Below are 13,543 nucleotides of genomic sequence, written 5' to 3' on the forward strand. Positions count from 1 at the left end.
GAAGGACAGACAGGCAAAGGGGATGGCAGCTGTTGGAAACAGGATGCTGAGCTTGATGGGACCTTTGGTCTGTCCCAGTATGGCAATACTTACGTACTTATATCTTGTTTTGCATCTCTCTCAATTATTCCTAGCATCCTGTTTGTATGAAAAAATATTTTTGGGCTTCCATCATACTAAAAAGTTTGGGACGCACAGCCCTAGTTAGAAAATGCACTGGAATACTACTACTACTACTATTTAACATTTCTAAAGCGCTACCAGGGTTGCGCAGTGCTGTACAATTAACAAAGGACAGTCCCTGCTCAAAGGAGCTTACAATCTAAAGGACAAAAACTGCAGTCAATCAAGATTGAGGCAGTCTAGATTTCCTGGATAGAGGTACAATGGTTAGGTGCCGAAAGCGACATTGAAGAGGTGGGCTTTGAGCAAGGATTTGAAGATGGGTAGGGAGGGGGCTTGGTGTATGGGCTCAGGGAGTTTATTCCAAGCATAGGGTGAGGCGAGGCAGAAAGGGCGGAGTTGGCGGTGGTGGAGAAGGGTACTGAGAGGAGGGATTTGTCCTTTGAGCGGAGGTTACAGGTAGGAGCGTAAAGGGAGATGAGGGTAGAGAGGTAGTGAGGGGCTGCAGATTGAGTGCAGCATTTGTAGGAGAAGCTTGAACTGTATGCGGTACCTGATCGGAAGCCAGTGAAGTGACTTGAGGGGTGATATGAGCATATCGGTCTAGGCGGAAGATAAGACGCGCAGCAGAGTTCTGAACAGATTGAAGGGGGGATAGATGGTTAAGTGGGAGGCCAGTGAGGAGTAGGTTGCAGTAGTCAAGGTGAGAGGTAATGAGAGAGTGGATGAGAGTTCGGGTGGTGTGCTCAGAGAGGAAAGGGCGAATTTTGCTGATGTTATAGAGAAAGAAGCGACAGGTCTTGGCTGTCTGCTGGATATGGGCAGAGAAGGAGAGGGAGGAGTCGAAGATGACTCCGAGTTTGCGATAGATGAGACGGGGAGGATGAGGATGTTATCGACTGAAATAGAGAGTGGAGGGAGAGGAGAAGTGGGTTTGGGTGGAAAGACAATGAGCTCAGTCTTGGCCATGTTCAGTTTCAGGTGGCGGTTGGACATCCAGGCAGCAATGTCGGATATGCAGGCCGATACTTTGGCCTGGGTTTCCGCAGTGATGTCTGGTGTGGAGAGATAAAGCTGGGTGTCGTCAGCATAAAGATGATATTGGAAACCATGAGATGAGATCAGCGAGCCCAGGGAAGAGGTGTAGATTGAAAAAAGAAGGGGTCCAAGGACAGATCCCTGAGGAACTCCAACAGAGAGCGGGATGGGGGTGGAGGAAGATCCATGAGAATGTACTCTGAAGGTACAGTGGGAGAGATAAGAGGAGAACCAGGAGAGGACAGAGCCCTGGAACCCAAATGAGCATAGTGTAGCAAGAAGAAAATTATGATTGACAGTGTCAAAACGCGGCGGATAGGTCGAGGAGGATGAGGATGGAGTAGTGACCTTTGGATTTGGCAATGAACAGATCATTACAGACTTTAGTGAGTGCCGTTTCTGTCGAATGTAGAGCCGGTCCCTCCCAGTCCCACCCCAAAATGCCTAACGAAGATAATCGGGAAAATAAGTATGTGCATGTATATATGCTAGCAGTATTGCAAGTGTGTAAATATCTTGTGTACAGATCTCAGCTTAAAAAGAAACATTATTCTGATCTAGTGAATTAAGTTCTTTTCTAAGTAGCGAACACACAAAATGTGCCCACAGCCTAATTAAAATCTAATATCCTTTAATCTCAAATAAGATGGTGTTAGTTTAAATGAAAGACTTTTACAACTTTAAAATGGGTAAGTCAATTTTTCAACAAAAAAAGTTTCACTTTATTATACGAAACATGACATAACATCAAGTAAAAATGCAAAATGTGCAATTATGGCAATGTTAACAAAAAAAAAAAATACACAATACACACAGTTGCCCTCATAGGACTACAGTACTTACTAACAAACCTGAGCACTGAACATTTAATGCTATTTAACAGCTGAAAGACATAGGGCACACTTAAATATGCAGGTAAATGTATCAATACTCCAAGAGCATAAAGCCTTGTTAGGGTACATCTGAAAAAAAATTGCTCAAAACAGGAAAACAGATTTTTAAAGAGAAATTACAATTCACCACCTCCAAAATAAAAATCCTTCCTGCAGCTCGGGTTAAGAATTCTGATGCAAGCCAAACCCACACTTTCAAATGCATACTTTGCCATGGTTTTGAGAGAGAAAATACAGTTTTCTATGAACTATCACAACATTATTGTACCTTTGGTGCAGTTACATTGCTTCATATTGTGCAACTTCACTTTTAAAAATTTGAGGCAAGTGCAACAATCCAATTTATTTTTTCACTTCAAAGTGGCAAAATGTTCTAGCTTTATTACTGTTCAAAGTTATTTGTGCATAAATTCAGTATAGTCTGCTCCCACATTAAGTTTCAGGCTTTCAAAATACTAGAGATATCATCCAGCTCAAAAATGACTCAACAAAATGGATCAGCTCATACTTTAGTGCAGTTTAAGTGAATGAACAAATTCACTGCAGAATGAACCACAGTGTTTTTACACAACACAGCACCTGTCAATTACTAATTCAATATTCTAGTTCCTGTTTTCAAGTAAGATTATTGAAAAAAAATATGCCTAATAAATAAATACAGAAGATTGTCAGAAAGCAAGAAATTCTAGTAAATATTCAATCTTTTAAACATAAGGGAAAAAAACAGTAAAAATTCATTTACATATGAACACAACACTGTGTAACAAAGGAAGGGTGCTTCAAGGTTTGCAGCTGCAGAGCACTACAAAATTATTAAAAGGTGTCTATAAATGACAGATGAAACTGAGAACTGAAGCATTGGCTTTCACATCACTTAACAGATTTACACACAAAAAAACAGCCATTTCATCCTTACTTCAAAATTTCATCAGCATTTAACATGAAATAATTTAAAAACCAGGATGAAAAATATGTACATAAATATTCCTAATAAAATGCAATCAGACATCCCAGTGCTGAAACCTGCACAGAGAAGGTTGCTTTCCCCTTAAAAAATGGAGTCTTTCTATGATGAGGTATGTGATTTAGCTGGATTTCTTTTATTAGTTGTTTCACAGTATTATCTATTTTGTGCAAAAGGTACAAAAAAATAAGTCACTTGCTGCAAAAGCTCACCTGTCATGAAAATCAAACCATACTCTAAGACAAAATGTTGTTCAACGCTCCTGCCAGTATCAGGGGCGTAGCCAGACTTCGGCAGGAGCAGGGTCCAGAGTCGAGGTGAGGGGGCACATTTTAGCCCCCCCCCCCCCACCCCCCATTGCCGACACCAAGACTTTAACCCCCCTGCCGACGACCCTCTCAACCCCCCTACCCGGCTGCCAACCCCGCCGTCACCGTCGCTACCTTTGCTGGTGGGGGACCCCAACCCCCGCAGCGCGACGTCTTCCTTCGTGTTTGTTTCCGAGTCTAACGTGCAGGACGTCAGACTCTGAAACAAAACGAAGGAAGACGACTTCGGCTGGCGGGGGTTGGGGTCCCCCCGCCAGCAAAGGTAGCAGACAGGTGACGGCGGGGTTGGCGCGGGAGGGGGTGTTCAGAGGGTCGTCGGCAGGGGGTCCAGGGGCCAAAGTCAATGGGGGCCCAGGCCCCCGTGGCCCCATAGTAGCTACGCCCTGGCCAGTGTTAAACAACCAATATATTTAAACCCCTCACACTAATAAGAATGCTGTGTTCTAATTATTGCTTTTCAAGAGTACAAAGATATTGCTGGTAGGATACCTTTACGGTTTCGATTTATAAACCTTGGTCCAGCAATTATAAAAGTAATGGCAAAATGGTACTTCAGTTTGGAAGGATTATGGTTTCATGTAGTAACTGGCTCACGTTATACTGAAGCAAAATAAAGTTCATAACAGTTCACTGCAAATGAACATCTGATATCTGTTCAAAAGTGAACTACTTAAAAACTCTTAGAGGCAAAACATTTCCACAATTATATCTAACGACTAGGTGTCTGCTCAAGGCCCAACACAAACTTACACTAAGCATGCATCTGTCAGGGTTTTAATGCACTGAATAAACTGACCGAGTTCCACTGGCGATTCTGTACATTTCTGGAAAACAGTAAACACTTTGACCATGGCAAAAAATACAACACTCAAGTGGTTAGGAAGAAGTGTTAGTGGAGTGTGTGTGTTGCATTTGAACCTCAAATCAGCCAAACACTCAACCTGGAAAAAGAACAAAAAGTGGAATATTAGAGACATACCAGAGAGTCAGCACCAGATGCTGATACTCCTGGAAGGTGAACATTAAGGACATGTTATTTCAGAATAGATTTTATAATCAAAAATTACTTGCTACTACCACCACCCTACTAAGATCTCAAATTGGACAACTTTTTAGAAAGCTACTATTCACTGGTGTTACAAAAATTCATGTTAGTGTTTTCCAGGCAACCAAATTAGAGAGCGAAAATTCACAAAACAAACAAAACAAAAAAAAAAAAACTCAGTGGTCCTTTTATCAAGCTGCGGAAAAAGGGGGCCTGTCTGTGACACACTGAGGACACCTTTTTACCGCAGTGGGTAAAAGGTGGTCTTTTTGTCTTTTAAGAAATGGCCTTAGGGGCAAGTGACTACTTGCCACGCAGCCTTTTGAGAGTGGGGGCCTTACCACCACCACCCATTGAGACTGGTGGTTAAGGCTCCCAACTAACCTGGCAGTAAGCAGCGCACAGCACTGCCGACTACCGCCGGGTAAAAAATCAATGCTACAATAAAATAAATATTTTTGTAACGCCAGAAGTGGCGCTCACTGGGTGTGGAAATACCACTGGGCTAACTGTGGTAGCCCGGCAGTAGTTCCGGATTAGCGAGCGGTAAGCCCGTGTTTGGCTTACCGCTGATTCGTAAAAGATCCCCTGAATGTGACATACCACTGAAGATACTTTGTTTTGGAAATTATACACATTTGTTTAAAATTCTAAAAAAAAAAACAAAAAAAAACAACTTTAGTTTGGGAATAAAATCTAGAAACTAAGCCATTAAAAATAGGATTATACACATCAAAACCATGTGCAACACAAAAACAAGCCCAGAATCTAGTGTTACTCCGGGCATTTTTTTCTACCTACTTTAAGACCTAGTGACACGGCCACAGATTTATTTTTACCCGTAGTCAAATCCCTTTATGCAAAACTAGATATTTAACTCTTGTCCAGTTAATGCTAGGCCTCTCTCACTATAGTGCATAGTAATCTTGGCTCTGCTAGTCTTAATTTATTTTTACCACTACCTAAAAAACTAGCACAATGACATGATTAAATGCACATTGTGAAAAATTGTTGATAATTAGCACTTTGTAAACCCCAACACCACCATCAGTTGATAAAAATGAACACATCAATCCTCACCCCATACTGCAACCTTTAAAAAGCACCCATCCACAACATGAACGTCCAGCTCAAATAAAAATATAGATATATATACTGACAGTTTTCCTCCACCTTTGTACCATCAACAAAAGCAACACAAAAGAAGTCAGAGAAACTCTTAGGAGACACTGTGATACAATTTAGCAACAGCACATTCAAAATTCCGACCAAAGGTCCCAGAGCTTGTCTGGCGTTTCATAGACTTTATTCCATTGGTCAGACACGTCATCATACTGGTAGAGTGAATTCTTCCTGCTGGTTCGGAAAACGTGTTCTTCCACGCTGACCTGGGTGGCTCTAACAAACAAGTGAAGTTTATTCTTGAGAAGCAGAAGTTTAATGTAAGGATTTGAAGACTGCTCACAAGGAAGGTCTCTCTTGCAAGTCCATTTGTTCTGCTCAATGTTATAGGCCTCTACTGTAAGCACACGCTGATGGTTTCCACAGGTTCCGGCTATATAATAGATTGAGTCTTTGTACACTGCTGCCAAGCCTTGGATTCTAGGTACAGCCATTGGTGTTAAATAACCCCAGTAGTCTTTCTGAGGATCATAGCAGAGAAAAACTTCTCCTAAATGAGGTTTAGGGAAAAAAAAAAAAAAAAAGCACGTTTTAATAATGAAAATATATTCCATACACCACACAATTCACTGCAATAGATGCAAAAAGTCAAAATGTGAAATCTTCGGGGGAAAAAAAATTAATTAAAATAAAAAATATCTATACAAAACTCAAGAGATCATGTCTCCATAGTGATTATATCATATCAAAGCATTAAAAAACATTTCAACTATATACTGAAATACATCTTTATCATATTGCATTTTGCAGGCATGATCAAGATATTGGAGAATAATGCAGCCATACTTACATGAGATCCAAAACCAAATTTAAAGTTGAGAATAAAAAGGAGCTTCAATGTAAACCATTGTGACCCATCTGTACGGAAAGGTGAGTAAAAAGTTACCAGAAACAAAAAAAAAAAAAAAAAAAGTTTCATGAATTCTGCAATAGACAGTCCAAACATCATCCTTTATGTGGGGGAAAAAAACCACCTACAGAAGTTCAAACATGATAACTTCTGCAGACTGCTTATAGGCCCATGAAATGAAAAACCAAACAGATATTCAACGTTTTGCCTTCTGCTACTTAGTCACCTTTTCCCTCCAGACAGTCACACTTGACACTAAAGTCCCAGAAATTCAATGTGGTCATTCACAAAACTGGCTAACAAGACGGGTTCCTCCATTGGATTAACTCATTACAGAACAATGACTCCATGCAAAAGCATACTAAAACCCTGTAATAGGGATTACGTGACCTACTGAAAGTCATCAGTTTACATTAGCACCAACATGGAAAACGTGGAGAAACAGGCCATATTTAAAGAGTCATTAAAAGAAACAGGGATTGTTTTGCCAAGAACAGGTGGAGGAAAAGCCAGATAATCAACGGGGTTTGATACTGTAGACAGGAAGACATACTGGCAGACTATATAAGATCTCTGATCTTTGTCATGTTTCTTTGAAATATTTACGAAATGAGAAATTGTTCTAAATAGTATTCCGCACGCTGCTTTGACGTTGGCTACAAACCCAAGGGGAATGTGTTGACTAGAACACACACACACAAAAGGCTACCTGTAAATATAGATTTTATCCTTGCTGCTACAAGCACTATGAAACTCCATTGCCGTAGGCATTAGGCTTACAGCTGTCCCAACAGTTGTCTCTGGGTATCATAGCACTCAAACAGATTTTAAGGGGTTTCTTCCATCACCTTCATAAACACGACCACCGATTGCATAAATTTTAGGCACAGCAGTAAACTAATTTGCAGCTATTCGGGCTCATCAGCAAGGAGCTGCTAGGCAACCACCCTATTTTAGGATGATCATACATCCAAAAGTCACTCGCTCTGCTTTGTGATCTAGTGCAGATAGTCACTGTTACTTGGCCGACAGCCCTCCAGCAATGTAGATATCGTTATCTGGTGTCACAAGAATAGCCAACTTCTCTCAATCATTTGTGGTTTGCATAGTTAAACAACCTCGTCCTGTGACAACATCGAAACAAGGGCACAGTTGTGCTTCTTCCCCTGAGTGGTTTGTGGGGCCGCTTCAAAAACACATATCATGTTCCGATGCAGTCATTCCAAAGCCGCTGCGTACAGTCATTGGCGCTGCTTTTATTCCTTTGTGCGCACAGTTTTTTGTCCATTGCCTGTGCAAACATGTAGGAATCTTTTCCAAAAAGACTCGTCCATTAGAGGCATACGAATACAGTTGGCAAATATTTCTGGAAGGTGCTATCTCTTGGTCCTTTCGGTCGATTCAAACCACCTGATGGAGCAAGCTCTCATAAACGTACTCTGTCTTTGTCAACATTTAGGTCATCGCTATCCAAAAGGCTCACCAGCTGGTCCTTCGTTACGCTGCAAAAACTCATTGCTCCTTTGGTGACGCACAGAAGTTTTTTACGAATGTAGTCCCGGGATCGATCTTTCAGTTCTGATGCCCATAATGATCGGCCAAATATAAAACTCCAGTGCAGTTTTGAGGATCTTAAGCGACTGAATCATGAACAAAGCACACTGGTCCTGTAAGGAGGGGATTTGGAAGATGCTAGCTGCAGTGAACAAAGCCTGGACATTAACCTCTGTCAAACCAACTCTGGAGGTATATGCATAGTTCAGCACTAAATGCATGGACTCGGCTTCAAACCGCCAATTATACTGAACTCTTCTTTCTGTGTACTCTCCGTAAGGCCACTAGTGAACATAGATCTAAAAAAAAGACACATAAAATTCTTAAGGACCTTCTATGAAAATTTTTATGGGTCATTCACAGGGCATAAAAATGTTGACGTAATGAGTTATATTTTACTCAAGCATGAGAATGAATGTTAGTAAACAAATACTACAATGAACTATTTTACTCTATTTTAAAGCATACCACTGGGGCAGTGGTTCCTAAACCTAATCCTGGAGGCACCCGAAGCCAGTCAGGTTTTGAGGATATTCACAATAAAAATTCATGAGAGACTGCATGCAAATCTTTCATGAGTATTTACTGTGGATATCCTGAAAAACCTGACTGGCTGGAGTGCCCCAGGACCAGGTTTAGGAACTACTGCACTAGGCGTCCCAGCCATGCCCTGGTGAGCCCCTCAACCAGTTAGCCATCAGAATATCTGAGTAGACAGAAAATATACAGTGGAGACTCTGTAATAGAAAATCTTCCTTATTCCACAGTCATCGTGGATATCCTACAAAACCAAATAGCTGTATGATCACCAAGAAGCCTGCCATACATGCGTTGTCTCTGGGAAAACATGAAACAAAGTCACCATAAATAAAAATGAGGTGTTTAATGAATTCTATTAAAGCAAACAATGTGTATTACAACCATCCAAAACCCTAAGTGAAAATTTGTAAAAAGGTACAGTCTGTTATTGAGATGGACATGGGGGAAGCCACTGCTGCCACCGGGATTGGTAGCATAGAATGCTACTACTAATTGGGTTATGCTACCAGGTACTTATGACCTGGATTGACCACTGTTGGAAGCAGGATACTAGGTTAGATGGACCATTGGTCTGACCTAGTATGGCCAAGATGGCACCGTGAATGGATACTATGAGCAACTATTTCCCGTCTTACAGGCAGGCCTTCCCTGGGAAGCATGGGAAGAAAAATGAGACGAGCGCCCCTTGACCACTGACCAGGTGCTTACTTCAGCTCAGCCTACCTTGGAAGCATTTGGGGGTCACTCCTGTAAATGTGGCACAAGCTTCAGCATTTCCCTTGTTAACAGAATAGGTGCGCTGGGTTTGTTAAGCCCTGAAGTGAGTATGTCCCCTCCCCCCCTAAGCATTGCTGATATGCTAGAGTGCACCATCTGACACAAGCTTTGGACGCCAGACTTAGGTGGAGAGGGAGACCCAACAGCATCCATCCACCCTTCAAATTACACTACCTGGAAGAACATGGGTAGTTAATGGAGGTGTGATAACTGCTAGCAGAGAGTAAGGAGATACAGCCACTATGACCCTCGGAGCTTTAAGGGACACCATTAAAGGTTGGAAGCTCTGTATTAGGCATAGGTTTCTATGGAACTTTGGAAGGCTACGTGCTTTGAAATATGCCTCTATGTAATCTTTCCTTAAGTGTCTGAAAAACTTGAATAAAGTCAGTGAATGGGTTTGGAAGCAGGCGGCAGGTCATTCTCAGCAACCAAAGTGAAAAACAGGCCTGAAACATCTGCAGTCTTGTGTCAAAAACACAGGTTTCTGTTAAGATGTGTCTGTTGAAGGAAAATGGAATATCTGGAAAAAAAAAAATCACAGTATTCAATCTGCGCATTCTTGAACTTTCCTAAATCTCCAGTGATTATGTTACGAAATATCCGATGGAAGTTTAGGAATTTTCTAAGTATAATTTACCACCAGTAAGCCAAAGCATATCTTATTGTCTGGAGAAGCAATACAGAAGAAACTTCACGAGCAGCTATGGGACTCAACAGCTTTTTTAGGACAGTTCTTAGAACCTGAGACCGAGAGACCCGTTGATAGCTTTATTTGCACTAGAACAATGATCGGAATCTTGTTTTGCGTTTGTACATCAGAAAGATGGATGTAATGATTTTAGAGACAAAAAAAAAAAAAAAAAAAAATCAGGATTCATCATGATCTCTCTAGAGGAGTATTCAAACCTTAATCCTGAAGGACCGTAATCCAGTTTGGTTTTCAGGATTTCCCCCAATAAATACACATGAGATCTATTTGCATACAATGGAGGCAGTGCATGCAAATTCATTGTGGGGAATCCTGAAACCTGACTGGGCAAAGAGGCATAAACAGTTCTTGGCCTTGAATTCTAGCCCCGAGAGGCAACATTTCCATATTGCTTTGTCTCTTGTGGTTCTACAAGTTTTTGTTTATGAGCCTAAGCAGTTAACCGATTTTTCTCGGTGTTTAGAGAAGGTATATCTAATTCTTTTTTTTCTTTATTCTTCTTTTTTTTTTTTTCTCAGATCTTAATGATGAACTAGATTTAGTAAAAATTTCCCTGATTAGAATTGTGGTATTTATTTCTTATTTCCTTAGTCATATACGAGCTGTATAGTGAAAAGATTCTGTTGAAAATTACAATTTTAAAAGGAGGGTCACAGAAATTCAAATATGTGACTACTTTTAGACACCATGATATTATTTTTAAAAATTGGACACTCAACATTTTGGATCTGACCTTTAATCATGTTTTCGCAGAGAGGGGTCACAGTTAATTCAAAGATTAAGCAGCTCTAACCTGTCCAAAAGGAAAGGGGATTCTATTTATTTTTAAAAAGTAAAATTAAACAACTGTAGCACAGGCAACTAACCAAGGCTACACATCCATGTTCAGGTTTATCAGAAAGCGACGGTATTCCTCTGTAAACCCACCCTATACCAAGAAGTACAGCTGTTTTAAACAGCATTTTAAAACAGCAAGGAGTTGGGGGGTCTTGGTAGTTACAGCTTAAAAAGAGCTACATTAAGAATTGGATAAATTTTAGCATCTTTTGCATCATGGCTGTAGTTAAGTGATCAAGGATTGTGTACACCAGCCCTGAATGAAACTGGTCACATTGCCCAACATTGAGTTAATCCACAAATGTTTTTTCAGTCCTAAATTGTACACCAGATTATGAAGTCTGATATTTCAAGTCACATGAAGGTTCTTACTCAGAAGAAAAGGAGTATTAAAGTTTTTTTTAAAAGCCCTATTGACAGAAGCCAAAGCTGCAAGAATATATCAAGAAAAGGAGCCCAGGGTAACTTTCCATTAGACTAAATAGAATCTATTTGTAGGAGTGACTCAAAAAAGAATACCCTTGTTAACTACTGTTTACATGCTTCAGTGTCAAAAAATTTTCAATGTAAAAAATTCCTTAATATGGTTGGAGTTCTTACCTAAATGGGTGAAGAAAGCACAAAATCCATGAACTAGAAACAATGATACCCAAACTCTCAGGTCACAGTGACCCTAAGCTCCATATTTCCTCAGAGGTCTCCCCTGCCTCACCCCCCCAACAGTCTTGAGTCCTATCTTTGCTGACGGAGATGCCCAACCCCCAGCCAGGTCTACTGCCTGAGGCCCAAAGCTCCAATGCTGCTTGTGCAACAAGGCAAAATCGGTGACATGCCTTCAGCCACTGTCACCTGCATTCCCACACACACCCTCCTCATCCCCCTTTCATTCAGCCTCTGCCCACCTCTAACCCCATTCCACCGCAGTTTCAGTCCCGTATCTCTCCCCTTCCATCCAGCCTAAGCCCCCTATTTCTCCCCCCAATCCAGTGTCTGCCTCCTCTGTCCCTTCTTCCACCACACACCCCATCCCTGCTGCTGCTGTTCCTATAGACCAGGAGCAGCGGCAAACCAAGCTAGTCACTGCAAAGCAGGACTCTTCATTCACGCAGCTGGCCGGCAGTGCAGAAGTGATTGTCCGAGGGGGCAGGATCATCAGCCACATGTATAAGAGTCTGTCCCCCACAGTGGTTATTGCTTGTTTTGCCACTGCTGCTGCTCATCTACAGAAACAGCAGTAGCAGCTTGAGTGCCTGCGGGAGGAGAGGAGAGAAAATTATGCCGCGGCCCCCCCGAAAGTTCACTGTGGGGTCTCAGGGTGCCGAGGCACAGTTTGGGGACTGCCTGAACTTGAAAAAACTGCTTATGAATTGTAGAGAAACACACGGTTACCATTACTGCGGATTTACTGTGGTAAATCTGCTGTAACAGTAACACTACAATTAGAATTACCATGGATGCAGAAACAAAACTTTTTACCACCCTACAGAACGGTAAAAAGTCTTGTTCCCGTGGTTAACTAAAAAGGTCCTTTGCTCCATTCCCATCTTCCTCCCTGTGGTGTCAGTCAAGCTCTTTCTGCCCACGCTTGTAGCTTACATGTTCCTAGCAGCAATTCACACAGGTCAGCCCTGTGGCCTTCCTTCTGCCGCATCCCGCCCTCTCTACTGCAACTTCCTGTTTACAGTTGCAGTACAGAGGGCAGAATGTGGCAGGCCATGGAGCCAGTTTGTGTGAATCATTGGGCCACAGGAACATGCACGTTTACAAGCAGCGAGTAGAAATATAGACAGACAAGCAGGGAGGAGGATGGGAAGGGAAGGGAGAGGTGCTGGCTGGACCCATGTGTGGGGGGGGGGGGGGGGGGGGAGGAGGAGGGGATACTGGACCCAAAGTAAGGAGGCAGGGAAGGAAAGGGAAAGATATGCCGGAACAAGAGGGAAGAAGGAGTCAAATACTGAACCCACAGCAGGAAGGAAAAAGAGAAGGAGGGCAGCCAGGTGAGCGAGGGAGAGAGGCTGGGTGAGGTTGGAGAGGAGAGACAGATTGGAAGATGAAGAGGGGACAAGCTAGAACACAGAAAGCTAACAAAGGAGGGGGGCACAGGGATGGTATATGGACACGCGAGGCAAAGCTGGACACAGGAGAGGGGTATATGGACACAGAAGGGAGATGGGGGGGCATAGGGACGAGGAGTGATGTTCGACACGGGGAGAGGATAAGGAGATAGAGAGCAATGGATGCAGGAACACAGGGGAGATACTGGGACAGGCAAGTATAGAGAGGACACAGAAGGGAGAGAGCTGAACATGGGGGACAATAGGGACACAAAGATGGAATATGAATGATGGACATGGAGAGAGAATGGACAGGAGACCCTGGAGAATGGAATAAGACAAGAGGGAAGCAGAAACCAGAGAATGAGACCAACATGATTTGAAAAATGACTAGACAAAAGGTAGAAAAAATAATTTTATTTTCTATTTTGGAGTACATCAGATTTGAAATGTACATCCCGCCAGAGCTGGTGTAGATATAGCTGGGACCCAGGTCTGAAATTTGGGAGGTGAACCAATGCCCAATACCATGCAGCACTTTTAAGCTTCCAGCAAGCTTGGTGTTATCTGGTCAAGGGCCAAGGGCAGTTGCCATAGTCACACTTCCCCAACACCATCCTTGGCATGCGCCATCTTTATATTTTG

The 13,543-nt window shown here is 42.2% G+C and overlaps 1 protein-coding gene across 1 annotated transcript in view; it reads right to left on the bottom strand.

Annotated features, from left to right (window-relative positions):
* Nucleotides 1-3,664: 3,664 nt before the first annotated feature.
* Nucleotides 3,665-13,543, bottom strand: part of KBTBD8 (kelch repeat and BTB domain containing 8) — a 34,882-nt gene continuing 25,003 nt past the window's right edge. The window contains 17 exon segments of the mRNA XM_030206763.1: nucleotides 3,665-5,626; nucleotides 5,629-5,662; nucleotides 5,664-6,066; nucleotides 7,134-7,210; nucleotides 7,212-7,226; nucleotides 7,228-7,242; nucleotides 7,244-7,306; nucleotides 7,308-7,433; nucleotides 7,435-7,458; nucleotides 7,460-7,648; nucleotides 7,650-7,731; nucleotides 7,733-7,839; nucleotides 7,841-7,864; nucleotides 7,866-8,005; nucleotides 8,008-8,056; nucleotides 8,059-8,214; nucleotides 8,217-8,277. Coding sequence (XP_030062623.1) covers nucleotides 5,523-5,626; nucleotides 5,629-5,662; nucleotides 5,664-6,066; nucleotides 7,134-7,210; nucleotides 7,212-7,226; nucleotides 7,228-7,242; nucleotides 7,244-7,306; nucleotides 7,308-7,433; nucleotides 7,435-7,458; nucleotides 7,460-7,648; nucleotides 7,650-7,731; nucleotides 7,733-7,839; nucleotides 7,841-7,864; nucleotides 7,866-8,005; nucleotides 8,008-8,056; nucleotides 8,059-8,214; nucleotides 8,217-8,277 — 1,669 coding nt within the window. The 3' untranslated portion in view covers nucleotides 3,665-5,522.

This window comes from Microcaecilia unicolor, chromosome 6, assembly GCF_901765095.1.
Source record: "Microcaecilia unicolor chromosome 6, aMicUni1.1, whole genome shotgun sequence".
Lineage (NCBI taxonomy): Eukaryota > Metazoa > Chordata > Amphibia > Gymnophiona > Siphonopidae > Microcaecilia > Microcaecilia unicolor.